The sequence below is a fragment of the Talpa occidentalis genome, unplaced genomic scaffold, assembly GCF_014898055.3.
Source record: "Talpa occidentalis isolate TD23 unplaced genomic scaffold, MPIMG_talOcc4v2.1 talOcc4.10, whole genome shotgun sequence".
NCBI classification, from domain to species: domain Eukaryota; kingdom Metazoa; phylum Chordata; class Mammalia; order Eulipotyphla; family Talpidae; genus Talpa; species Talpa occidentalis.
The window spans coordinates 87,449,076-87,476,759 of record NW_023600993.1 but is presented as its reverse complement, the minus strand read 5'-3'; the positions used below and the strand labels follow the sequence as shown (position 1 = coordinate 87,476,759).

The following is a 27,684-nucleotide window of genomic DNA, read 5'->3' as shown; positions in this document are numbered from 1 at the left end:
CCACCTGCAGGCCCCCCCCCCACCCCGCCCCAGGCCCTGGAAATTCTTCAGCAAGAGGCAATCCTTCCCCTGGTCTCCATGTCAGCGCGTTACACACACAGCCTTCTGAGCATGCCAAGAAGGTACTGAACCGCATTTGACCCCAACTTAACCACTTCAGTTCATCAGATGGCTTATTAACGGAAGACGGAAACCCCCCCAGGAACTGAAGCAACAAGGGTTCAAATCTCTGTGAAGAGCCCGCACAAATGAAATTTTCAGGTGATCTGAGCGGTCCCAAGGCTACCACCTTCGCACTACAACCCAAGCCCACCTGGTCACCAGGGAAGGAGGCCAGCCTCCAAGGGACGCTCCCGCTCTCCCTGCTAACATTCCTCCTTACCAGTCGGACAAGCACCAGCTCTGCTGGGAAATGTGAAGCGGGGAGGGCCGAGGGCCAGTCACCTACCACATTTTAGGTAGTTTCTCTCTCTCTCTCTCTCTCTCACACACACACACACACACACACACACACACACACACACACGTGCACACACAGGGGACTGTCAGAGACATCAGTCACAAGGAAATGGGGATGCTCCGTTGTCCCTGCTGTCATGGATGCCTGGCTGCTGGGAGTGAGCATTTTCAACACCTTCCTACTAGTGTATGGAGCGTAAAACAGGCTTTTGTTTCTTGAGCAAAGGCAACTGGCTGTTTTCCCAGCACTCCTCAACGCCTGGGCCCCACGGATACCCCAGCCCCGGCTGCTAACAGGGGTCTCTTTAAGAGGGAGGCTTTAAAAGGGGAGCAATGAGCTTCAGCAGACAGGGTTCTTCCAGTCAAAAGAAGGGCCCGAGAGGAACCACTCTGAGCTAATCCCCCCCCCCCGCAGGAGTTTCCTTCCAAGAAAAGGACCCAGACATAAGACAAAAAAGTTCTTGAGCAACTCAGAGGACTGGCCAGCTCCACATGGCCGCGGGGTAGCCAAGGCCACAGAAGTTCCCCAAAGTCAGCCTTCTCCCCGGCGGCGGAAGGCGGGCCCTGGGGTGCTCTGCTCCCTCGTGAAGGCAGGAAGGTGCTGAATGGCATCCTGTCACCCAGCCCTGGCAGCGGGTGTGGGAGGAGGTGCTGTCTCCAAACCCTCCTCTCTACATCAAGCCCGGCTTGAGCTGGGATTAGACAGGAGCTTGATATTATTCAAGGACACATTTAGGCCCTAATGGTTTTCCAGAGAAGGGGTAATTTACTACCGGGGGGTCACGCTACCACCGAGGCCCGGACTGTGAGTGGGCCTTTCCCCTCAGACCAACCCACAGGCAAGTGGGAGCCCCTGGTCCCCTCACAGAGACGGTTCTCCCCAGACAGCTGCCAGAGCCCCTCACCTCTTCCCACACCCCCACCTGGTAGGCCCGGCGCAGACTGGGGTTTCCAGCTGATTCTGGGATAAGTAGGGCTTTATCTCAAGGGAGAATCTATTTCAAGCCACAATCCTTCTCAGAAAAAGGAGGAAATCACAGAGTCCAAACACCATTTCAGGTGAAATCAGGAGGTTATTAATCTCCCCCTCAGAGCAGACAGAAAGAAAAAAAAATCAATGTTTTAGAGGGGGGGAAAGGTTCCATTTGAATTAATGGGTTTGTGGCTTCTCCATTGATCTGCGCCTCTTCACACTTTTCTTTTTGTGCTTTTGTGCTCTTGGGGAGGAGGGAGCGCGAGGGAGCCGGGAGGAAGGGGGTGGGCCTCGCGTTACGGAAAAGGACGGTTTAACCTTAACCTTTCCCCAGGAATAATGCTAATTAGCGAGGCTTAATGAGAACTTCTCCCAGGAAGCGAGGCCCGGCCGGGCAGGGGCGGCCGGACTCTGGGAGCAGCAGCTCCAGGTGGGCGCGGGCAGGGAGGGTCACCCCTGGACGCCAGCGGCTGGAATCAAAATCCGGCTCGCACGCCCCCGTTCCGCGCCCCCCCCCAAGTGTCCGTTCCTGGAGGACTAGCTGGAGAGCAGAGAGCGACTGGCGGAGGTGTGACCCCAACTCAACCCTCGCGCGCACCCTCACTCCGGCAGGCCGCCTCCAGCCCACCCCGCGCGCCCCCGTCCTGGGGGCGCCCCCCGCCCCACCCCCGCCCCGGGCTCCAGCGCCGGCCGCGCACCTGAGCGCGTCTGCCGCGGGAGGGGCAGGGCCTGCCGAAGTGGGCGCAACTCTGCAAACCGCGCCTCAACTCCCCGCGCCGGGGCGGGGAGCCCCCCCTCGCCGCTCCACGCTTCCCGTCCTCACATCCCCAAGCCCGGGCCACTTCCCTCTCCCGAGGCCGCGCCGGCCGCACCGCGAGCCCGGCCCCCGCCCGGCCGCCGCGCACGCCTTCCTCCGGGGACCCCGGGCCGGGCCCCCCGCACCCCGAGCGGCCGCCGCACAATGCCGCGGCGCGGCGCGCACAATCACCGCCCCCCAGGACCCGCGGCGCGCACGGGCCCCCGAGTGGGGTGCGCCTGGGGGCCCCCGGCCGCCGGAGCCGGGCACACCTCTCGGGCACCCCGCCGCCCCGAGAGCGCAGCCTCCGCCGCCCGGGCCCCCCCGCTCTCGACCCCGCTCGCCCGCCCCCCCCAGCCCGCTCCCCCCGGGCGCAGTCGCTCCCCGGCGCCCCCCGCTCAGCCCGGGCGCAGGAAGCTCCCCCGCGCCCCCTCCCCGGAGCCCCGCCGGCCCCCCGCCCCCTAACCGCAGCTCAACGGCCGGCGGGAGGCGGGGGGCGGCGGCCGGGGGCCCGGAAACGGCCCGATCGCCGGGATCGCGCGGACTCCGTACCTGGGCGGGGGGCGAGGCGGGGGCCCGCGGTCCGGGGCGAGTGCGCGGGGCGGGCGGCGCTGACAGCCCCGGGCTCCAGCTGCTGCTGCTGCCGCCGCGGCCGCCGGGGAGAGGGGCTGGACCGCGCGGCGCGTCACGGCCGGCCCGGGCGGGGGGCGGGGGGCGGGGGGCGGGGGGAGGGCCCAGCGAGCGGCGGCGGCGCCGCGGCCCGGAGGGCGGCGGGGGAGGGGGCACCGGGCACGGGAGGCGGGGGAGGGGCGGGACCGGGCGCGGGGGGGCCGGGGGGAGGGGCGCGCGGGGAGGCGCACGCAGCGGGAGGAGGAGCGGCCGGAGGGGGGCGGGCGGGAGGAGGGGGCACCGGGGAGAGGAGAAGCAGGGGGGCGGGGGGCGGGGGGAAGGAGGGGTGCCGGGCCAGGTAGGGGGAGGGAGGAGGGCGCCGGACGCGCCGCCGTGCGCTGGGGGAGCGCGCTCTTAAGGGGGAAGCGCCGCGAGCTCGATCCCCGCCGCGGACTGCGCCCCGGAGGAGCGCGGGGGCCCGCGCCCTTCCCCTCCCCGAGGCCGCAGTCTCCGGGGCCGGCGTGGCGGGGAGGCCGGGTCTGCCGGTGCCCTCGGACCGAGAGGGGAGACTTGGCCCAAAGAAAGTGACTCGGGCACCTTTCGGAACTCTCGGCGCCGGGGCCCGGGGGCAGCTCTGGACCCCGCGCGTCTCCGGGCTCCCCAGGGACGCGGGTCCGGCCGGGCAGGGCTGCAGCGCCCGAGGGCCGGGCCCCCGGGCCGTCGGAGCGAGACCCGGTCCGGGAGAGCCGGGCACGTGGGCAGCTCTCCGCCGGGCCCCCCACTCCCACCTCTGGGCCCCGGATTCTAGATCAAGTTCAAGCTCAGGCTGCTCGGCGCGCTGCCCGCCCGCTGCCCGCTCCGCTCCCCTCCCCCTCCCGCCCCTCGCACCGTCTCGCTCTCCACTCTTCCTTTGTCTCTTCCCCACCACTTAGTTTGCGCCCCCCGGCCCCGCGCCCTCCCCGGCGGGCGCCCGCCCGCGCTCACCTGCCCGGCCCCGCGCGCCGCGACCCCGAGCGCCGCCGCCCGCGGCCCCGCCCCGCCCCCTCCCCGGTCATTGTGCCGCCCGGGCCGCTCGCCGCGAGCTCCCGGCGGCGCGGACGCCGCGGTCGGAAAGTGACCGGATAATACCAGGACGCGGCTCCATCCCGCCCCGGGCGCGCCCCGCTCGCGGGCGCCCCGCGCCGCCGAGGGGACCCCGCGCGGGTCAGGGCGGCAGCCCTCGGCTGCGGGGGACCTCGCCCGCCGGGGGTGTGGGGGACCCCGCACCTCGGAGCAACCTCACACTCCGCCTGGAGCATAACACGCGCGTCCCCGCACGGCGCAGTCAGACCCGGGCCGAGAAGATGGATCGGGGGCCGGCGCCCCTCCTCGAATTCACGCCCTCCGCGGGCACTCGGCGGCCTCCGGGGGCAAAGGCTTTGCCTTAACGGGGGTGGGGGGTGACCGCGTGGGGTTCTCTGAGGAAATGGGGAAAAACAAACAAACAAGCAAAAAACAATAACGATCCCACCTCCTGGTTCCTCGGGGCGCATCCGAAAAGGAAAGGCAGCGGCTGCCGACTTTACGCTCCGACTCATTCACGGCGCCCCAGCGCAGCCGGGAGCACGAGACGGCCGCCGCGATTGTTTGCAATTTTGAAGCAGCCTGCCTTGAGCCCTCCAACTTTTTTTCCTGTAAAAAGCCTTTTTCTTTCTTCCACTGAAAGCTCCGCATTGTGAACAATCCGAGGTAAGCGGGGCTCCCTCTACAGGTGAGCGCCGGCAGGACACGGCCGCGGGCTCCGGGCTCGCCGTCCACGGCAGAAAAAGGAGGAGATGCCAGACAGCGCCCCGACCAGCGGCAGGGACGGCCCCCCGCACGTCCTCAAGGTTTGGCCGACACGAGAAAACTCAGGCCTTCTTTTTCAAAGAGGGTCTAAGCAGGCTACTCTCCGCACGTCTTATCCCTGAAGGCAAGGATGCTGCCCAAGCTGAGGCATTAGACCTTCACCTCTCACGCCCTGTGGTGCTGGGCAGTGCGGCGACTTCATGACCTGAGCGATCACACGCTCGTGCCCAATGATGATTTTTAGAATGACTGGCCTGGAATCTCCAGTCCACCCAGGGAAAGGTGGGGGTTTCCCAAATGTGGGAAGTGTCCTTCTTCCCTCAGAAGAGGAGATGTTTCCCAGTCCCATATGTCCCTTCCCTTCCCATTGCACTTCTAGAGACCTCTGACTTTTGGCCAGATTCACTATTTCACAGCAGTGTGCACATCTGGGCTTGAAATACACGGCCCAATCCAACTCAAGTGCAAAGGTGGAATCGAACCCAGATAACCCACCTCTTCTCTAATAAAAAAGAGCTAGTGCCGCCCAGGAGGGCAGAGCGGTACTTTTCTCTGGGCATGAAATGTGAACTCTTGTACTATCCCTGAGATAAAATGGCCCCAGTCCCACGCAGCCCACAGAAAGCTGTCGGGAGCTCTAGAGAAACCTGGCTGTTTAGCAGCACTACGGCTCAGGCACGTGTTCATGTGTGCTGAAGCCTGCAGAAATCTCCTGGATCCTTATTCCTGCAAGAGCTGCCACTCCTTGAGTAACCTTGTGTAGGCTGCTTTCAGTGTCCTTGTGCCACAGGACAACTCCATCCTTAAAGTGGCATAGTGCAGATCCCAACAAGGAATGGCATGACCTAGTTTCTAGATCACGAATTCTCCCAATAGTGTCTCTTCTTCCAGCCCCAGTCTGGTAGACCACGGCAGAGAAGGTCATTCCCCATGGCTTACAGGGGCAGTAACTGTCTTCTTGTCACTGCCAGGTTCTGAGAACAGTGGGGGCTTTTGTAAATAGAGAGTTGGCAAGGCATTTGCTCTGTGGAGCTCCTTCAACAGCCAAGCCTCCAGGCAGATGCCTACAGGAGATGAGAATGCTCTCCCCAAGTGGGAGCCCGACCTTAGGAACCAAGAGTTTGTTATTAGGAATAACAGGCTCTTAGAGTGACCAAAATGGATGCCAGGGCTTTCCTGGTGACACAAGGGGTTAAGATGCAGCACTATGAAGCTATCTGCAGCCACTGCAGCACGAATTCGACCCTGGCCAGGGAGCAACCCACATGGCACAGCAGACCTCTCCAGTCTCGCCCTCTATTCCCCTCAGCAGTGGATTTCAGTAGATCTGCCTGTTCTGCTCCCCACTCTGTCTCTGGTGAATCCTCTTACCTTCCACACCTCTGGCCTGTTCCCCAGTTCTTGTATGCATAAATAAATCTTTAAAAAATGGATGCTGTTCTAGTATCTCAAGGCATTAAAAAAACCATTTATCCCTACAAATTATTTACTAAGTGGAACTTGGACCTGCACAATGGAGACACCGGAGAGATACCCCTGAACCAAGTGATCAAATTGAGCAATCTTCAAAATGGCGCCCCTTTGTGCTCACCTCCTGATGGCGTGCAATAAGAGCACACATCGCCATTTACGTTGTGTCTCTGCTATGCCATGTTCTCCCACAAAATCTTAACCTGAATTTGATCATGAAGAGACAACCAGATAAGAAATACAGAGAGACTCTCTACAACACAACTGCCCTGGATTCTTAAAAAGATTCATTGTCATTAACTTGAAATAACTAAATGCAATGTTGAATCTTGGCTGGATCTGGGGACAAGTGAGATCAAGGCAGGGTGAAGGAGAGGCAGAAGATGGGAGGAATAAAAGGGAAGTGGAGACAGGGGTTGAGGGTGGAGATAAGAATGGGCTCTGGGCTGAGTAGTCAGGGACGGCCCCTCCGAGGAATAAGCCAACATGTGTCCTGACCTGAGAATGGCAGAAATTGACAACTGGGCGAAGACCTGGGGGGGGGCACAATCTTCCAGGCAGAGGACACACTCGTGCAAAAGGCCTGGGGGTGGGGGAAGGAACTTGGCATTTGAGGAACCGAAAGGTAGCCAAGGCAGCTTGAGTGCAGCCGGTTGTGGGGAGGGCAGGAAGCGATGAAGGTCTGCAGGGCCTGGCACACCACTGCCAGGTGTGTGGCTTGATTCTAGGAGTGAGGCTAGGGTACAATCTGAATTAAGTTTTTAGATCAGAGGAGATGAGATTACAAGGGAGCAAGAGCGGCAGGGGAGGCCCAGCCAAATGGAGTGGGTTTCAAAACCGAGTTTCCCCTTTGAAACTAGATATGGGTGGCCGCCATACTCCACACCTGGATAGTCAATACCTGCTGGGACCACACCCAAGTCCCCTGTGACAACAGGGCTGTCGAACCAGTGGATATTGTGGAAGGAAAATGTACGGCTTCTGAGGTTAGATCATAAAAGACAGATACACCATTTCCCCCAGAGGGCGTCCTTGCTGGCTGGTGGCCTCATCATCATCGTCGTCATCATCATCATCATCATCATCATCATCATCACCTGACTGTAAATCTCCACAGCGACGGCCTTATCCTTCTCCATAAACACAGTACCGTTCACTCTGCACCAGCAACCAGCAGTTCTTGTCTCACTGTCAGTGCTTGTCAGCACTCGGGGCTCAGAATGCTAATCTTCGCCCACCTGAGCGGTGAAGAAGGGTCTCGCTTACTGTCCTTTGTTCCTCCCCTTTTGGGAATATGAGCGTGCATTTATGTGCCTGCTCGGCCCTTGTATTTTTTTTTAGAACAGCCTGTTCATACTTTTGCCCATTTCTCTATTTCGGTTGGTGGTCTTTTTTTTTTTTGAAGGACTCTTTGAAAATGAAGGAAACTAATCTTATTAATCATATATTTCACAAATATATTTTCCTCTGTTGTCTTTTGCTTACGATGGGATTTTTTTTTCTTGCCATATGGAAATTTGACATTTTTATATCACCTAATTAAATATTTTTCATTTGGGCTTTAGGCTTATGGTCAAACCAAAAGTTTTTTTCCCCACCCTATGATTATGAAAGGAATTCACCCATATTTCCCTTGAGAACATTTTAAGCTTCATTACATCTTTACTAAATCTTTATTCCAGCTAGCTTATTTTTTTCAAGTGGCTATTCAAGTTGTCCTGATACTATTTTTTTTTTCTTTTGTGTGAGCTCCCATTCAGATATTCTACCACCTGACACTCCTTACGCTCTGACTTTAGGACAGAACAGCACAGTGGGCCAGGGCCTGGGCCGTGGCAGATGTTAGGTTCGGGTATTTGGGGCCCGCAGCCTCCTGGAAGATGATTCCAATACTATCTTTTAAAAAACACACCTGGGCCTCCCTGGTGGCACGGCGGGGTTGAGACACAACTTATGAAGCTGTCTGCAGCCACTGCAGCACGAGTTCAATCCCTGGTCAGGGAGGAACCCACATGGAGCAGCAGACCTCTCCTGTCTCGCCCGCTGCTCCCCTCAGCAGTGTGTTTCAGTCAGTCTGCCTGTTCTGTTCCCCACTCTGTCTCTGGTGAATCCTCTCACCCCCCACACCTCTGGCCTGTACCCCAGTTCTTGTATGCATAAATAAATAAATCTTAAAAAAGAGAGAGAGAGAAAATAAATAAATAACACACCTTTATCCACTGACTGGGAATGCCATCTTTCTGATACACTAATCTCCCATTATTTTTCAACGTGTCCATTGTACTCTGACATGGCGATTCCTGTCCCAGTACTGTAGGCCTAGAATCTATCTTCATGCCAGGTAGGGCCAGCACTCACTTCTCCTCCCTAGGAACTCATCCTGCCCACCTCCCCGCCAGCACAAGAAAGACAATTAAACTCTTGCCGAAGCCAAGAGGGGCTTTAGAGCTCTAAGGCACAGTTACCGAGAAAGGAGGGAGGTTTCTGCCTGAGGAGCTGGGAGTAGAGGGCGCATTCTTGGAAGTCTTGGTGACATCTATTCTGAACCAAGGAAGGCAGGAGGAATGTGACAGGTGGCAAGTGGGGAGGACATCCCTTTAGGAAAAGAAGTTTATAGAAGCACCAAAGGCTCCACACATGCCTGAATTCAAAATATTCCATCTGCGGGCTGGTTGGCAGCTCAGCTTACCCATTTATTCCTGCCTTCGCTGAGTTTTGCACAGCTGGCTGCCACCTCAGAGCAGCTGGACACCTTTGCTGAAATCTAGGCAAAGTAGTCAAATGTCATTTACTCATCCCTTCTTTATTTAGACCAATTTCCCACTATCTATATAACTAAAAGAGCCTGACTTGTTGAAATATACTTTCCTAATAACCACAACAAAAGGTAAAAGTTACAATTTCATGAATCTACTTTTCAGGAATGTGTTGCTTTGAAATGTCATCAGTCAACCTCTGCTCATGCCACTCTCCTACTACAAAACCTTCAGTGGCCCCCAGTTGTTGGCAGAATCAAGTTATAGCTCTCTGGCCTGGTGTTTGAGTCCTTCCACAGCCTTGCTGGCCTTACACCCTTCTGTTCCAAACTATGAGCTCTACTTCAACCAGACTTACCACCTATGTCCCCCAGTCACCTGTGTGTTCCCCCCTCTGTGGGTCTCAGACACACAACTAAGAACAGAACAGCTTCCGTACCGTATGCCAGGCACCGTGCTAAGTACAAGTGACAGAGCAGCCAACGACACAGATGCAGTGCTGCCTACTCTGGGCCTGCGGGTCAGCAGGAAGGTGGTGGTTAGACAAATGACTGTGTGGCTCTGGTCACGGAATATATACTCGGTTTGTACTTGACATCTGTGGGACCTGGCAGAAAAGAACTGCCCAGGGTATGAAGAGGACATAGCAGATCCCAGAGGGCTCCACCAAGGGGGTGACACTTGGGTACCTGGACAGTCACTAGATGAAAGGTGCTTTGGGCCAGCAGCAAAAAACAGCCTTCATCCCCACCAAATCTAGGCCCCTCTGACTCACGGCACTAGTCCCACAGACCACCTAGCTGGCTCCAGTGATAGATCTCTTAGTTTTCCATCGTTCAACACACCAGTGGTTATGCCTCGCTTCCCCAACTGGACGTGAGTGCTCGAGGGCTGGCACAGGCACTTAGGTAGCAAAGTCCCCCTCACCGTGTCACCTGGCACCTGTCCCACCCACTGCTTAATCCAGAGCAGAGTTAAAGCCCCCATGCTCAGCACTGGCCACACTGTAACACCTACGGAGCGCGTGCCTTCTTTCCCAGCACCTTTGGAGGAGCTCAGCCAAAAAGCCAAGGCCAGCCACAGCCCAGCACCTCCACTCCTTGGTGTACCCACAACAGAAAAGAGTACAGGTGGACCTTGAGGTACATGCTCAAATGGGCAAAGCAGCCCTGTTCACACTGCCTAGCTTGGAACCCACCCAGTGCCCTCAGTGGACGACAGAGAACTGTGCTCCCTCTGCACGGTGGCGCAGGCAGGACCAGAGAGGAACAAACTGCCCCTCCTGCAGGCACGCTCAGTGGCACTCACAAACTGGTTGATGCTGTGTGATTCTATTTACATAAAGTTCCAAACAGGCAAAACCAATTGGTGCCATGAGAAGTCGCCCTTGCTGGGAGGTGGTGGCTGGAAGGGACACAAAGGGTCTTTGGGTGCTGATGATGCTTTGTTTCTTGATCTGGGAACTGTTCACAGGAGGTGGATTCAGTTTATAAAAATGTACTGTGCTGTCTACTTAATGATAAGTGCTCTCTTCCAGGTGCATGCTACATTTCAGGAAATGTTTGAAAAATTGAAAAAGTCAGGCCTCCCTGGTGGCGCAGGGGTTAAAGTCTCAGTGCTGTCAAGCTATCAGCAACCACTGCAGCTTGATCCCCGGCCAGGGAGCTACCCTCATGGTGCAGTAGACCTCTCCCGACTCGCCTGCAGCTCCCCTCAGCAGTGTATTTCAGTCAATCCATCTGTTCTGTTCCCTGCTCTGTCTCTGGTGAATCCTCTCACTCCCTGCACCTCTGGCCTAGACCCCAGTTCTTGTATGCATAAATATATAAATCTTTTTTTTTAAATGTGAGGAAGTCGAGGTTAGTTATCATGGCTGAACGACCTGGAGCTTGATGGAAGCAACTACCGTGACCCACTCTATACCAGGCACCTGTGCTGGGTGGTGGTATGTGTTACCTTATTTAATCAGCCAAAGCACGGGGTTGCTATCGCTGTTCTGCACGTGAAGAGTAGGGGAGGAAGATTAAATGACTCATCCAGTCACCCAATAGCGAGGGAACAGGCACTCATAGGCCGGCGGCTGCGGGGCTTGAGGCAGGGCGTGTGGGCGCCCAGAGTGCACTGTGGGCCCTGCAAAGGCGGGGACGGTGTGGCGTGGTGCCCCGCTGGCCTCCACCAGAGCGAATGAGTCTGGCATCGTGGGGTCAGAGATTTGGAGGGGAAGGCAGGAACTGGGAATGGGCTTGGGCTGCTTGGAGGCATTTGGCTGCTGGCTGGACCCCAAGGCTTCTCTATGCAGCCCCTGGGGGAGGCTGGGCTGGGCTGAAACTCTAGCTGCTTCAGTGATGATGGAGGAGAGCAGAGGCCCCTCAGCTGTCAGATGCTAACTTACTCTCCTCTCAGGAAACCCCAAGAGAAAGGGGCAGGTAGTACTCCCCTTTCCTCCCCTATATCTCTGCACGTGACAGGGCCTGCACGTGAGTGTGGCGGGGGAGTAACAGCCAAGGATTTGGGGGCAGCGGGGCGAGCCCTTTCTGGGGCCTGGAGTTATGTTTGGTGATCATCATCAGGGTGGAGGGGGGAGACTTTTGTTTGTATTCAGGCCTTTCCCTAGGGTGACCTCGGGCCAGTGACTTCATCTCCCTAAGCCTGGGTTTTCTCAACTCTAAAATGGGGCAACAGCAAAGAACCTTGTTTCTGAAGGTGGCAGTGAGCTTCCATGCAACGATGCAGGATGTGCCAGGACCGCCTCAGACCCAGAGTTTAGCTGTGTTAATAAAGATGGTAATGTTAAAAAAAGCCAAGAATGAAAACTACAGCCACAGTCCACCAATGTTTCTTGGTCTCCGCTCTGTGTTGGGATACGACCCCATGGCACCAACTGCAGTGGGGAGATAAAGCAGACCCAGGCCTGCCGGTCACAAAGCCGAATGTGCCGCTGCCACAGGGCACTGGGCCTGCCCCACCCTCACCACCCTCACCAGGGCTTTCTCTTCTCCCTCCCCTTCCCTTGGGAAGTAACGGCACCAACGTTGGAGGGAGCAGGGCTCTCCCTTCTCTCGAGCTCTGTGTCTTCAAACCAGTTAATTAAGATCTCCAAAGCTGAGCCTCAGTTTCCCCAGGTAGTCTGGCACCCACAAGGCCCCCGACAATTGGACCTCCCTCCCTCCTCTGCCTCCCTTTCCCTTCTTTACAGCTTCCTTGCTCTTCTTTTCTCCTGCCCAAACCTTTGGCATCTTAACACTCAAATGCACTCTTCTAGCTCAGCTGATGGTGCCCAGGCTGGCAGATACTACAATTCACCTGCAACCCAACAGGGCGGGAAAAGGAGATTCTTTTCTTCCCAGCCTCCATTGCAGCTGGGAACGGCCAAAAGACCCTGTCCGGTGAGATGCCAACAAAGGTCTCCTGGCCAGCTTCTGCTTTGTGAGACTGAGTTCACCTACCCCTTCCTATCTCCATCTTGCCTTGGATGTGGGCAAGATGGTTGGAGCCATAGCAGACAGCCTGCAAGCAAGAGATAAAGGTCAAGAACGTCTCAGGCGCCAGCCCAACACTGCAGACATGAGCACAACAGCGGTTCCTCCACACTTCTTGTTTCAGGAGTCAAAGAACTTCATGTTTTGCTCTTCAGTCGATTGGGGTTTTGCACTTGTGGTCTCAGCCAGCCCTGACTGAGTCACAGGGCTCCCGTGTGTGAGTGGACCAGACAACAAGGAGCCCACCCCAAGGCGGCCCTTTCTCTAGAGTGTTGACTCCTTGCAGAGGCCCAGCAGGAGGGCCATGCCTGGGCCTGAGGGCTGTGGTGCTCAGGAGCAGACAGGTACCTACTTCCCTTGCCTATGACGCCACAGGAGGGCAAGACGCAGAGGCGGCCTTGTAGGTGTCCCTGGGTACCACCTGAGCCACACAGTGCTCAGGTTAAAGAGTATCTTCTGATTCAGTCCTATTTTTTCAAGAGGCACCTGGAGCCATTCCAAACATCCAAGCCTTCAAACAAGCAAGGGGCTGGCAAGGCGAGGGCTCTGTTACTCATTTCCACCAAGGAGGATACTGCAGGAGGGAGGGGGTGCCCAGCCTGAGGCCAGGCTGCTGTGGTCATGCTGGGCTGAGGCCCTGACCGTCCCAAAGCGCAGGGCTATCCAGGCCCTGTTATTGGGGTTCTGTAGAAAGAGGGGGCCTGGGGGTGGGAGGGGCAGGTGGGCCAAGCTTGGGACCCATCTCCCAGGGAGTCACTTTGAAGAGAGGCGACCCTGTCAATGGCAGACCTGCGGGCTGACCCCACCCGGCTGACCCCACCTGTCCCGGCAGACCTGTGGCTCACCCCACGCTGCGCCTGGCCCTCTGCCCCAACCCGCTGCTGCCCCCACGCCCAGACCTTTAGTCTCCTCTATCTGGACAGCCTCCCCCCTCATCCACAGGGCGGCCCACCTATCCTTCAGGCTTGGTTTGGAGGCCCCTCTTCACCGAGGCCTTCGCACCCAGAAGTGCTGGCTGCTGTCAACTGACCATGTTCTGGTTCTGTCCCCAACATTGCACTTTTGTGAATTTTTTTTCTTACTGACTTGTCTTATCACCTCGCCGGCCTCTGAGTTCTCCAAGGGTAGGCGCCTTAATTTGCCTTTCTCTGCTGTACCCTAGTGCTCGGAACAGTGTCCAGGACGTAGTAGGAAATGAAAATGAATTTTGAATGAATGGAGAAAGAAACTTTTAAAAAACTAAACAAATGCAGGGTCACAGGGAGGGCAAGAGCTGGAAGACTGCGCAGGAGCCAGGAGCCCCTGGCTTCCCTAGCTGAAGGGGAGGGAGAGGGTGGGGGCATTGGCCCCCTGGGGGTCCACGCCCAGTCACCCTGAGCAAAACAAAGCAGCCGCATGGATTCACACGCAACACTGTGCCCTCCCACCCTGAGAGGAAAAAAAGGAGGCCCGTTAATGAGGTAAACACAATCATAAGCAGGAAAAATCTTGGCCATGCTTCTTGAGTCCACCCGAAGCCATTATCTCTAATTGATCTCCAGACATCAGCTGCTGAAGCGTCTGCAACCCTCCTGCATCCTCCAGGTCTGGTTACAAAGCCCTGGCCCACCCACCCACTGAGTGGGGTCAGGTCTCTTGGAGCAGCTCTTTGCTGGGGTGCCCGGACCTGTTTGGGCCCCACAGGAGAAGAACTGGGCTAGCCAGAGTCAGGCGGGTCAGAAATCTGTGTAAAGCCACTACTGATAAATGCCCAGCCACCAGGTGCTGAGCTGTCTGCATTTCAGTGCCTGAAGCGGAAGGCTGGACAAAGCCGCCCAGGGTCCCACCCACAAAAAAATGTGACAAAAAACCAGTGAGGGCTGGAAAGTGCCCTGCCTGAAATGTCCCACTTGTTCCAGATGAAAGAGTTGGGCGTTTCTGAGAAATGGAGCTGTGGGTTTAGTCGTTAAAAAAAAAAAAACAAACAAAACAAAACCAAAAAGCCAACAGGACTTAGCCACAGGACAACAAGGCCTCCTGAGCCTCAGCAGGCTGGGTGCAGAGTTGTGGGGAGGGAGGGGGTCACAAGGTCGGCGATCAGTTCAGTGACCATCTGGATGTTTTGAGCTGCTCCTTCCTGGCCCAGCCCGGGAGAGATGCCTCCTTTCCTGTTGGACCTCTGGTCCTCACACACCAGCGGGGGGTAGCTGCTCCGCAGCCTTGTGGGGCTGGTCTGTAGCCAGAGCTCTGAGACGAGAGAGCCAGAGCTGCTGCTGCCCCCCCTCATTTACGGAGACCCAGGTAGCGCTCCTGACCTCGCGCTGGCTTCTCCCTTGACACAGATAAAGCATCTCCAGGCCAGCCCTGAATGCAGGATTCTGCTCCTGGCACCAGGCAGCTCTCCTGCCTGCACCAGTAAATTATGGGCACTGCTTGCATCCCTCTCCCCGCCCCCCCACCCAGCATAATGAGGTTGAAAGGCCACCTCGGCTACCTCCACGAATGGGGGTGGGTGCCGCAGCCGGGAAGGGGACTGGGCCTTTAGGAGCTAATGCGGACAATAGCCGCTTAGGTTCTGGGTATTTACTGACTCCATCAGGCAACTGACTTTGGAGACAGGATGTCAGTTGTTTTGGCTTTTCTTTTTTTTTCCCCTACACAGCTTCAGGGAAGCAGGAGGAAGAAAGAGGCATAGATCTCTCTGAGCCCAGGCAGCCCTGGAAAAACAACGGAAACCTTTATTTTCTTTGAGTGTTTGGAAACTGAAGCAAGTTTCTAGAAAGCGGCTGAGGATGTTCAATAATATATATTGATCACTAAAATAATACCCCATAACAAAAAGGCTTGATAATGGACTTTCTTCTCCCCTCTTTGTCCTCTCAAAAAAAGAGGTTTCCAAGAAAACTTCCCCCCTCAAGTACAGAGATAGATGCTTTACTTTGCTGGACAACATCCTTAGGAGGATGGCAAGGCCAGCCTGCCCACATCCACAGCTCCCTGGGTCAGTGCTGGGGTCCTGCTATTCCTCACAGTCATCCCTGTTTGTCAGGTGAGCAGAAAGGCCTGTGGTGTGTCTTAGCTTAATGTTGATGTGGTCACATCAACAGGGCCTTTGAGATATTTTCCCCACACCACGAAGAGGATGCAAGCATTTTTAGGTATTAAATAGTATTTTTCCAAATGCCTTTTTTCCAAGTCAGGAAAACTTTTAAAAAGGACAAGGGGGGAGGGGAATCCCTCCCACCAGGTAATAAAACATTAGTCTTAATACTTTAAACAGTATGATGTTGGTGCACGAACAGCTAGCAAGACCGATGGACTGTACAGAAGTAGGTTCTGTTTCAGATGGAAATTTTGTAAATTAAAAAAGTGGCATCTCATATCAATGGGAGAAAACAAATAGACTCTTTAATAAATGATGTGGACACAAAAAGATAAAACTTTTTTATATTCCCAATCTACCAGACAAGCTTCAAGGGCTCAAAGGTGAAATACGAGAAATGAAGACTTATATATTTTTTGCTGTCAGCTGAGCGGGCCTAAAAGGACCCCCAGTAGCAACAAGCACACCTCGCACCCAGATTTTAGTTTCGAATAATGCTTCTTCAAGCAAAGGAATCAGTTCCTTGGAGAATGGCTGATGCTAGATTGGGCAGGGAAAATATAAGATAAAACTGGAGCATCTTTTAGTGTCAGAAAGTCAAGAGACAGAGCCTCCCCTGGTGGCGCAGTGGTTGAGCGCTGGGCTGCGAGGCTGCCCGCAGCCTCTGCAGCGCCGGTTCGTTCCCCAGCCGCCGGTGAGGGTTCCACAAAAAAAAAAAAAAAAGTCAAGAAACACCAAAATAAAACCACAGTGACATCCTACAAAAATATCCCCCTAAAAATACCCCAAATATTCACTATGGGCGGCAGTGGAGGGGGGGTAGGGAAATGTCAAGAGTGCAGGAGCCAAGAGCTCTTGTTCCTGGTGTCCAACGCTGGAACCATTTGAGCATGAAATAGAGTGGTACTACATTGTAACCCAATGTATAAAATAAATAGCAATATAAATAAATGATTGAATTAAATAAATGTATAAATGAGGAAGGAAAGACAAATCTCCCATGCAACAGAATTCCAAATAATGTATGCAGCTACTTTTCCCTCAAGGAGAGAAAGCACATTCCCCACTCTTAGGTGTGGGCTGCACTCAGTGACTTCCTTCCAACGTCCAGTGTAGAGAGGTGGAAAAAGAGTTGCTGTACAGTAAAGAAACCTGACAAACATGATCTTAGTCAGGTGTGACCAAGGCCAACACCAACAGCCATGAATCACGCTGACAGTATGCACCCTTGATTGGATGCGATAAAAACAGCATGCTGTATCTGTGGTCTTCCTCCTAAGAACCCATAACCCAGTTTTATATTGAGAAAAATACCAAACAAATTCCAAAATCCTACAAAGTATGTAACTGGTACTCCTCAAAACTGTCAAGGTCATCAAAAAACAGGGAAAGTCTGGGCCTCCCTGGCGGCCTGGGGATTAAGTCTCAGCGCTATCACCACTGCAGCCTGAGCTCCATCCCCTGCCAGGGAGCTACCCACATGGTGTAGCAGATCTCTCCTGTCTCACCCGCTGCTCCCCTCAGCAGTGGATTTCAGTAGATCCGCCTATTCTGCTCCCCACTCTGTCTCTGGTGAATCCTCTCATTCCCTTACCTCTGGCCTACACCCCAGCTCTTGTACACATGAAAAATTAAAAATAAATCTTTAAAAAAACAAACAAACAAACAAACAGGGGAAGTCTGAGAAACTGTCAGAGCAAAGAGGAGCCTAAAGAGACAGTACAGGGCCTCCCCGGTGGCGCAGCGGTTGATCGCTGGGTTGGGAAGCTGCCCGCAGCCTCTGCAGCGCTGGTTCGATCCCCGGCTGCTCCTCGGCCACAGGAGGAGGGTCCCACATGGCGCGCAGACCTCTCCTGCCGCCCGCTGCTCCCCTCAGTAGTGTACCTTGGTCCTTCTGCCTGCTCTGCTCCCCGCTCTGGCTCTGGTGAATTCTCTCACCCTCCCGTGCTTCTGACTGTACCCAGTGCTTGTATAAATAAAAATAAAATAAATCTTAAAAAAAAAAATTAAAAAAAAAAAGTTTTTAAAATAAAAAAAAAAAAAAAAGAGACAGTACAGCTCAATGTAATGCTGTGTTCTGGATAAGACAGTGGAGAAGCCGGAAAAGGATATTAGGTTAAAAACTAAGGAAATCTCAATAAACTATGAATGTTAGTTAATAAAGATGTATCCGTAGTGGTTCATTAAATGTAATAAGCGTATCATACTAACGAAAGATGTTGATAATACTATAAACTGCGGGGGGCAATGTGGGGATACTGTACTGTGTTCATTTTTCTGTAAATCTAAAACTTTTCTATATATAGCCTAAAAAAATAAAACATGAAAGTGCTAAAAGAAAACATGGAGGTGGAGTGGAATTAGCCTTTTAAAGACTCAAATGCAGAAGCCATTAAAGGAAAAAACTGACACATTTGAATACATAAAAACAAAAATGACAAAACACTATAAGCAAGATAAAAACTTAGACGGTTGGAAAAAGGAGGCAATGGCTAACTCCAGGGAATCAAAAGAGAGGAAATGTAATCATGGCATGCTAATTGACTTAGCTATGAATAATAGGAATAGAGTCATAATGATATAAATAATGATAGTGATTTATCTAAATAGAGAGATTCAGACATACTGAAGGATGGAGGGAAGAGAAATAAGTATGTTTATGAGAAGGGATAACAGTGTAAAATACCTCCTTCTGCAAGAAGTTAAACAATCAAAGGAGTCTAGATTGAAAAATCAAGAACTAAATGTAAACAACAAAAGAACTAGAAGTATTTGCATGTTATTTAGAAACAGGAGGTAAAGCACTAGAAAAGACAGTCAAAGACAGGAAAGAAAAGAGGCTGTCTCTGGAGAGTAGAAATTGAAGTGGGGAGGTCAGAACAGAGTGCTGACTTTCAAATATGTTCTAATAATAAAAATAAGCACAAAATAACAAAAAAAAAGATAGCTTTTCTGAGTGTGAGCCCTCCTGAGGTTTTGGGGGAGACTGAGGTGGGCACAGGCAGAACCTGAAAGCAGCTACCCTGACTGCACACCCTCTCACAGCAGAAATGCGCCAAGGATCATTCTTTGCCTGGAGAAATCCAAACAGCCTTGGTCAAGGTCAGTATTTCAGTTGCTTTGTGTTTTTCCTGCTGCAGCACAAACCTTCCACAGTTCCAGGGATTTACTAAGACGGGAAAAGCTTCTCAGATCTTGAAAATGTGTCCAGTGGCATTTCAGGCCTTTCTTGGGCTCTGTGGAGGCAAAGCCAGACCCCCTTGGATAAGCTACATAATAAGTAAGGGGGAGAGGGGAGGGTGGTGCTGAGGCTGGTGCAAGGTGTCTGAGAGGAGGGAGGTGTCTGAGAGAGATGGAGTAAGAAAAGGAAGCCAACATCTCAGCCAGGAAGGTTGGGAGTCAGGAAGGATGGAAGAAGGGTGGGATCTGAGAAAGTGGTCCCAGAATACCTCTGTGAGGGAGTTCGGAGGGGAAGGGGATGAGACGGACTAGAATCGGGTGGTCAAGGCAGTAAACTCCAGGGAAGGAGGACACCACCCACTGCTGTCAAATTCTGATATCTGGGAGTCGAAGCCAGCACTCCTTGTTCCCCCACAGGTAAGAGCCTGCCCTTCTTCTTGGGGCCCTCCTGAGCAGATGGGAGGTTGAGAGTGTTCATGAGAAATGAAAGCCTCAAAGATGGGTAAGGACTCAGTAAAGGAAGAGAACATGCTTAAGCTCTCCCTGCCCCATAACCTGGTCCAGAGGATAAAAAAAGTGAATATGGTGAGCCAAAAAGCAGAAACAACCCAACTATCTACCAGCAGATAAATGGATAAACAAAATGTGATCTATTCCATGTGGTGGAATATTATTCAGCCATAAAAAGGAATGAAGTTCCCTATGAAAAAGGAATTAAAATAATAAAATAAACAAGTGGGATTACCTGAGGTTAAAAAGCTTCTATAGAGCAAAAGAAAACACAAGACAATTAAAAAGACATCCTATTGAATGGGAGAAAATATTTACACAACATATAACTGGTAAGGGATTATTTTTGTCCAAGATACATGAAAAACTCATACAGTTTAACAATTAAAAAAACCCAGTTAATAAATGAGTGGTAGATATAAACAAACAATTTGCCAAAGAAGATATCCAGAAGGTCAACAGAGATGTGGAAAAACATTCATCATCACTTCTAATAAGAGAGATGCAAGTTAAATCCAGCAAGATACCATCTTATGCCTGGAAAAAGGCCTCCAACAAATGCGTTGAGGGTGTGGAGAAGCCCTGTGACACCGATGGTGGGGGTGTAGGGTGGTAAAACCACTTTGAAAAAGAATTTGGATTGACCTTCAAAAGCTAAAAATGGAGGGGCCGCCCTGGTGGCGCAAAGGGTTAAGTCTCAGCACTATGAAGCTATCCGCAGCCTCTGCAGCATGCCCAGCCAGGGAGCTGCCCACATGGCGCAGCAGACCTCTCCTGTTGTGCCCACTGCTCCCCTCAGCCATATATTTCAGTCAATCCACCTGTTCTGCTCCCCACTCTGTCTCTAGTGAGTCCTCTCACCAGCCCCCTGCAGCTCTGGCCTGCATCCCAGGTCTTGTATGCACAAATAAATAAATCTTAAAAAATAAATAAATAAAATATTTTTAAAAAAAGCTAAAAATGGAAATGCGGCACAATCCAGCAATACCACTTTTGGTTGTCCATCCAAGAGACGTGAGGTCTTTGACACAGAGCCCCCATGTTCTGCCATGTTCACAGCAGCATTACTTATAATGGCTGGGACATGGAAGCAGCCTGGATGCCCATCACCGGGCAATCGGATCAAGACGATGTGGTATACACACACCTTGGGGTATTTTATAGCCATAAGATAGGATGACATACAGCCATTTTTAACAAGATGGAGGGAATTTGGGTGAATCATGTCATGTGTGGCAAAGTAAGTCCAAACAATAAAAGCAATCACTAGACATTTACAAAGCAGATAATTTGATAATGAAAAACACTTTCAAAACCAGGGAAGGCCAATAAACAACCTGAGGGCTCTGAGGTTAAGAGGGAGCGGGGAGAGGATGGAGGGATGAAAAAAAACAAGGGGTCAAGTCCTGACCCAGGTTACAACATGAACAGACCTTGGACAAGTTGTGCTAAGTGAAGTCAGACCCAGAAGGCCAGTGTAAGATCCTCCTTAAATGAGGTACCTCGGTGGTCCAATTCACAGAGTCAGAAGGTGAAATGCTGGTTACCTGGGATTGGGGGTGACGGGGAATGGGGAATCATTGCTTAGTGATAGTTTCTGTTTGGGGTACGGAAAAAATTTTGTAAACAGCAGAGTGTTGTACAACATCACGAATATATTTAACTTGGCTAAACTGTATGCTTAAAAATGGTTAAAATGACACATTTTATCAGAAATATAATTTAGGGCAGTTATAAAAAAACCCCAAAACTTGATGAGGAGAGGTTCTGAGACGGACCTTCTCTCAGGAGTGGGGGCCTGGGAAGTCCCCGCCTCCCCCCCAACCCCCACTGAGCTCCTCTCCTGCCCCAGCCCTTGCCCAGCTCCCCAGTGCCAGTGCCGATGCCAATGCAGAAAGGACTGTCATGGCTTCATTTCCAACAAAGGCCCATTTTCAGAATCCCCTACTTCTCTTTCTTCCCCTTGCTCTCTTCTCGCCCCTGCAACCTGGCTCAGGCCTCCCCTAGCCCAGCCGCTCTTCCCGCCCCACCCCTACCCTGCTGTGACCTCTCAGCTTCTCACCCAGGACCGCTCTGCTCGCCCCTTTTAAAAGACTGCAAGCTCTGAACGACTTGTCAGGTGTCTGGTCCTCTCTCCATTCTGTTTTCTGCCCTGGGTTATAGTTTCGTGGCTTCTGCATTGTCTGCTCTACTAAGAAATGCTCCTTGAGAGCAAGGACACTCTCCTATGCATCTTTATGGCTCTGGTCTCTTGTACAAGGTCATTCTGTTAAATCTCCATTAAGCAAAGGTTGTGTAATAACATCCCCGGCAACAGCCGCCGAGGTCAGAGATTTCCTCCGTGCCTCTCCAGTGCCAGGCCGGGCGCGGTGCTAAGCGCTGGGCTGGCTTTGTGTCACTTCACTCTGGGAATAACTCTGGCTCTGCGAGGTAGGGGAATCAGCACAGAGAGGTGAAGCAATCTGCCCGCACCAGTTCCTAGGTGATGGAACTGGTGCAGCGAGCCTGACTCCAGGGTCTGTGGCTGCGGTGGGGGGGGCTGGAGTCTTGGCGGGCCAGAGGGCCAACACCGTGGAGACCCCAGGGGCCCTGGGCATTGGCTACCCTCCCTGCAGGCTGCACATGTGTGGGGGGAGGGGGCGGCCAGTCCCCTCCCACCCCACCCATGGAAAACCATGGGCAGGAGCGCGGCAGAGGAGAGGGAGGCAGAGGTTAATGGAGACAAGTAAGAGCCTCCATCACACGGGCTTAAACAATGGAGCAGCGCACCACTTCACACGCGGCTGGGAGGACCATTAAAACCATTAGTGGGACATTAGCGCTGCTCCAGGAACTGGGGGGGGGGGCGCGGGGGAAGGAAGGTGCTGACAGCCTTCCTGCTCTGGGCAGAGCGAGGAGTTGGCGGGTGTGGGTGGGAACGAAAAAGAGCTGAGCCTGGGTAGCCTTGGGAAAGTCTCAGAACCTCCCAGTGTCTCAGCCCCGGTTCTATGAAATGAAAGGACAAGTGGGTGCTGTCTCTCTCCTTCCGGATCTGGGCGTGATTTCTACAAAAGGGGGTGTTGGTTCAAACACCACGCTCTCAGGAGAGGTCAGGATAATGTCCTTGTGGACATCAAATTTTACACGTACCCCTGCAGATAAGCAAGCGTTCACAAGGCAGGACGCCAAACGGCTGCCAAATGATTCTTCCAGCGTTTCCTTAAGCATCGTATATTTAAGGCGGCTCCCAGCTCCCCAGCCAGACAAAGCCCTCGACGTGCTCTGCAGGCACCGAGCAGAAGACACTCTCCCTCCTCCTGAGCTGGGTGCTAGACTGAGGGGTGGCTCACCCTTAGGGTTCAAAGGAGCACAGCTGCCCCCAGTACAGGAGGGAAGCAGGGCTGGGGCCGTGGTGCAGGCGCAGGTTCAGGGGTGGAAAGATCTGAGTCTCATTGCAGGTTAATGCCTGATCTTGGTAAGTGCTGACCGCTGGTGAGTCTCAGCCACAGAATCAGTAAAACAAGGATAATACGGGACTGCAGAGCTAAGAGCCGGGGGTGTAGTGGGTAAAGTGCTGAGCACAGAACGGGGCCACTAAAGGCCCACCTGCTTGCTCTCCTGTCCCTCCTCCTCCCTTGTGTAAGCGCTTCCGAAAGACCCCAGAGTGTTGATTTAGGTTTCCCTGCCTCTCTCTCACTTCTGTGAGAGCAGGGGGGGCACAGCCTTTGCTCGGTTCACCAATTCTCCTTGGTACCTGGCTCAGGTGCTCCAATAGACGGATGGAAGGAGATGGCAGGAAAACTAGAGAACCAGCTTATTTGCTAGGTGGAACACCAAGGCAAAGAGGACAAAGAGGCTCTGGAATAATATGGGAAATCTGCATTAGAAAGACAAAGCACGACCTCCCTGGTGGCACAAGGGGTTAAGCACTGTACTAGGAAGCAATCCGGCAACCTCTGCAGCAGGAGATCAATCCCCAGCCGGTCAGGGAGCTACCCACATGGTTCAGCAGACCTCTCCTGTCTCGTCACTGCTCCCCTCAGCAGTGTATTTCAGTAGATCTGCCTGTTCTCTGCCCCATTCTGTCTCTGACGAATCCTCTCACCTTCCCGCATCTCTGGCCTATACCCAGCTCTTGTATGCATAAATAAATAAATCTTTAAAAAAAAAAAATGAAAAAAAAAAAAGACAAAGCAGCCCGTGAAAGGTATACAGCATGTCCCTTTCCACTCCACGGTTAGAAGGGGGACATGGAAATGTCCGCAGCGATCTGGATGATGGGATGATGGTGGTTTTTATCACAAAGGCTTTTTGCTTTTTAACTACTGACTTTTCTACTGAGGCCATGTGCCACTCACGTAATTCAAACAAGAAGTATGAGGGAAAACCAAATGAGAAATGGAACAGGAGCAGGGGCGTCGAGAAGCAGGGGCCCGGCACTGTGGGCGCATCTTGCACACAGCCTTGCAAGTGGACATGAAGTCCGGGCAGCTGGGCTGCAGCTTTCACGGCTGCCTCCGCCCACCCCCCCCCCGCCCCCCGCCGAGTGTGGCTGCTCCCCCCCTTCTGGGAGCTCATCTTATCTGAGAAGGCTAAGGAGAACTCTCCCAGACAGCCCCATTTCAGGAAGTCTTCTTACCCTGACACTACAAGACAGATTCATCATCAGTGCAACTAAATATTTCAATTTTAGGGCCTCCCCTTTGGTGCAGCGGGTTGAGCGCTGCACTGTGAAGCTCTCCACAGCCTCTGCAGTGTGGGTTCGATCCCGGCCAGCCGGCGAGAATCCCACATGGCGTCTCAGACCTATCCTGTTGAGCCCGCGGCTCCCCTCAGCAGTGTATTTCTGTCATCTGCCTGTTCTGCTCCCCGCTCTGTCTCTGGTGAATCCTCTCACCCTCCCAAACCTCTGGCCTATACCCCGGTTCTTGTATAAAAATAAATAAATCTTTATAAAAAAATTTTTCAATTTTATATCCTTATGAGAACTGGACAGAGTAAGGGGGAGGGAGGGACAGTCCCATCAGGCTACACTTTCCTACTGTCAGCAAAGTGTGGTCCCTGGCAGCTCTTGGGGTCCATGTCTAAGGAGGGAGGTCCAGGGAGGGGTGGGGGGGGGTCTGACCTCCCAGTGTCTTGCAGCTCAAGGATCCCGTAAGTAGTTGCCACATTGAACGAGACCGCAAGAAAAATCTTTTCTCTTTGTGTGAATATTGTTAAGGGATTTTCGTATCACCTAATACCCTCTGCAGAGAAGGACCCGTTTCCCAGTATGTTAATCTGATGCACCGGACAGCAAGTAACCTGATTCTGGCCCTTTCACAAGCAAAGCCCACCACCTGTTCATTGTCTGCTGAAAGCAAAGCGAAGGAAAATGCTCTGCTCGCCTGACTATTGATTCCTTGGATAGCTAGTGCTGGAAAAAAATGAATGATTGGGAATTTTTTTCTCACTCAGAGCTTTGGGATGAAGAGCTTTTCAGCATTAATAAAATATCATTAATCTGGGTTCTCGGCTACATTAGGGCTGGGCTGATTTTCCATATTGCCTGCACGCTGGCCCCCAACACTACGTTGTCCTCCGCAGCATTCTGTGGTCGCAGCCATGCTGCATGGGATGGAGCCGCTTCTGTGGGGAAGGCAGGCCACAAGTTCCTCTTCAGAGGGAGCCAGAGATAATAGCACACGGAGCCCGACAGTGTGTCCCACGCCAGCAAGCAACTCCCTTATCACCGACACTCCTGCACACGACAACTTTGCCATTCTGAGCGGGAAGCCCCAGGGCAGCACCATTTCCCCTGACGTGCTTTCTGATTACGAGAGGGCTCTTAGGGATGTGACCATCACAGAACAGACACTCTTAGGTGACACGGGAGACGCTGCGACGCAATGGGTTGAGCGCCCCCCCACCCCCCGCCCTGTTATGAGCTGAGCTGGTATGGGGATAGGACGGCCGCCCCCAGTTCCTCTGTGGAGCGCAGAACTGGGGATGTTCAAGTAACCAGCTCAAGTCCTCAAACTGGGCACCTGGCTGGGGTCTGCATGCTCAGGCTGCCAAGAAAACCAGCTGCGACCACCCAGGGCTGGAAGTGAGACTTTGAATGGGGGAGAAAAGCACAAAGACACGGTGGGTTCGGATGTCACATCAGACGAACGAACGCATGTGAAGCCGGGTGTGGGGATGGCTGCTCTGGCCGGGGTGGCATAGAGAAGGCAGCGCTCACCTAGGCCTTCTTTGGAAGATCAGGCTTCTTGCTTTGCAGAGTGTGGGGAGGCAGGCGAGAGTGGTTTTCTTTTCAAGGCCTGTTTCCATGGCTCCTGCAGTCCTTGGCAACCCAGAGCTGGGGAGTCTTGGACAGCCAGGGACCCCAGGGCTTTATCTCACCCAGGCCACCCTCCAAGGCCCATCTTTCTGCCTTTCCTGTGCCCCAAGGGTAACAGAGGCTACAGGCAGCAGCCAGGACCCCCTTCCCTCTCTCTTCCTTCTCCCTGGGGAGAGGAGGCAAGTGAAGTAGCAGAAAAAGAGCAGAGCAGAGCACAAGAGTCAAGGTTTGCCCCCTTCACCCCCATACCCTGCCCTTGGGTGAGGTTTGGCAAAGCCTGAGCTTCCTGGGTTTCATGAAGACCTCAGGGGTTGTTCTGTCCAGCGGACCCTCTAACTAGGAGGACATGCTTTCCCTCCCCACTCAGCTTGGACCGCACGGCCTACATAACCAGGTAAGGGCCTCTTTGATTTCTAGTGTGTTTACACAGGCCATGGCCCAACATCGTGGACAGAATCCACCACATCCAGGCAGGTTTGGATGCCTCCAGGTGGGATGAGGGGAGACAGGTGCCTTACCTGCTCCTGGGAATTCATCACACGCAACTTCATCTGCTTCAGGTACGTGGAGGTAAGAGGCATGTTGTAATCGATAATCCCGGAGACCAGAGGCGAGGGAGGCTCGTTTTCTGGCAGAAAGAACAAAAGGAAACCCCTTCAGTGCTGTGGGCCACCAGTGGAGCCCCACACACCGTGTGGAGAACTCAGCATGGAGCCTGAGGAGGGACCCAGCCGCAGATGCTGGCCCAGCCACCAGTTTGTGGTCACCGGTCTGTGGCCAGATGTCACAAAACTGGTAGCTCACCCACCATCTCTGGACCACAGGTGTGGCCTGGATTGTATTAAAAATATTTTTAAATTAGTGCCAGTGTTTTGAGAGATTTTACATTTTAAAAATCAGGGATTTGGGGGCCTCCCTGGTGGTGTAGGGGTTAAGTCTCAGTGCTATCGCTGGTTGACCTGAGTTCAATCCCCGGCCAGGGAGCTGACCCAAATGGCACAGCAGACCTCTCCTGTCTTGTCTGCTGCTCCCCTCAGCAGTGTATTTCAGTAAATCTGCCTGCTTTGCCCCCCACTCTGTCTCTAGTGAATCCCCTCACCCCCAAACCTCTGGCCTACACCCCAGTTCTTGTATGCATAAATAAACAAAAAGAAATCTAAAAAAAAATCAGGGATTTGGGGCTTCGTTTGAAAAAGCAGGGTCTGGCCACACAGGCCACATGGCATATAACCAGTGCGTTTGAGTGCCAGCCACTTCTTTCAGACAAGGTGCGAGTGCCCCATTTTCCCACAGTCCCCACCATGTCCTAGTGTGCTGCACACCTTCCCTCAGTGATGATGCTTGAGTGCCCACAACCCCGGCAAAGCCAGCTCTCTTCCTGGTGAACACCCCCCTCCCTCATTCCCCCACAACCCCCTCAGGTACCATATGGCTCACTGGTCTGAGCCAGGCTTGCAGTACCTGCCCTCCCCCATTCTGGCTCCTCCTTAATCACACCGCGAGCAGCACTGTTCATCCCATTTATTGCTTTGTTGTTCTGAAGATCAAAGTAACGCGTGTTCTTTTTGTAGAGCATTTGCAGTGTGGAAAGATGTAAAGAAAAAAAATTTAAAGCCATAATTGCACCAAGCAGCTTGGCATATGCTTCTGTTTATTTTTTTCCCTGTGATTTCTCTTCCTTCCTTCCTTGATAGCATAATGCATACAGAGAATTATAGTCTGCTCTGGAAAAAAAAAATGTTTTTTGCTTAACATTTTCTCATAGGCTTTTCTCCCAACATCAAAAATTTGCTCTGCAAATATAATTCCCAAAGTCATGTACCATTTTCTCATAGTTCACGGAAGTCATTCTTCAATTGGTTGCTTAAGTTGTTTCCTATTGGGGACTGTTATAAACAACACTGCAGGGAACATCTTTGTGCATTAATATTGATCTTTATTTCTGATCACATCCTCTCTAGAACAGATCCAAGAAACAGAATTCATGGGGAGAAGGATAGGAATATTCAATAATTCCTGAAATCCCTGGCCAACTACCTTCTGCACAGGCTGCTACAGTAGACACCGCCCAGTCACTGTGTTCTGCATTGTAGGTGCCATGTTGGGAGAGAATGAAGGAATAAATGAAAGAAGCTGGGAGTCCATCACCCCTTTTCCAGTTCAGCTTACCCTTCAGATGTCTCCGACTATGGCCAAGCTCAACACCCTGGAGCAGTCACACTGAAGCTGGGACCCAGCTAGT

The 27,684-nt window shown here is 53.1% G+C and overlaps 1 protein-coding gene across 6 annotated transcripts in view; it reads right to left on the bottom strand.

Moving 5' to 3' along the window:
• The window catches only part of NOL4L (nucleolar protein 4 like), a 125,064-nt gene that overhangs the window by 32,585 nt on the left and 64,795 nt on the right, over nucleotides 1–27,684 (bottom strand). For 3 of the 6 annotated variants that reach the window (XM_037497047.1, XM_054697120.1, XM_037497056.1), the window contains exon 4: nucleotides 25,961–26,070. In XM_037497047.1, coding sequence (XP_037352944.1) covers nucleotides 25,961–26,070 — 110 coding nt within the window. Of the gene's footprint in view, nucleotides 1–2,780; nucleotides 2,820–3,821; nucleotides 3,844–4,347; nucleotides 4,530–25,960; nucleotides 26,071–27,684 lie in introns of those variants that run through there. The other 3 variants (XM_037497073.2, XM_054697130.1, XM_037497090.2) reach the window with 3 other exon arrangements.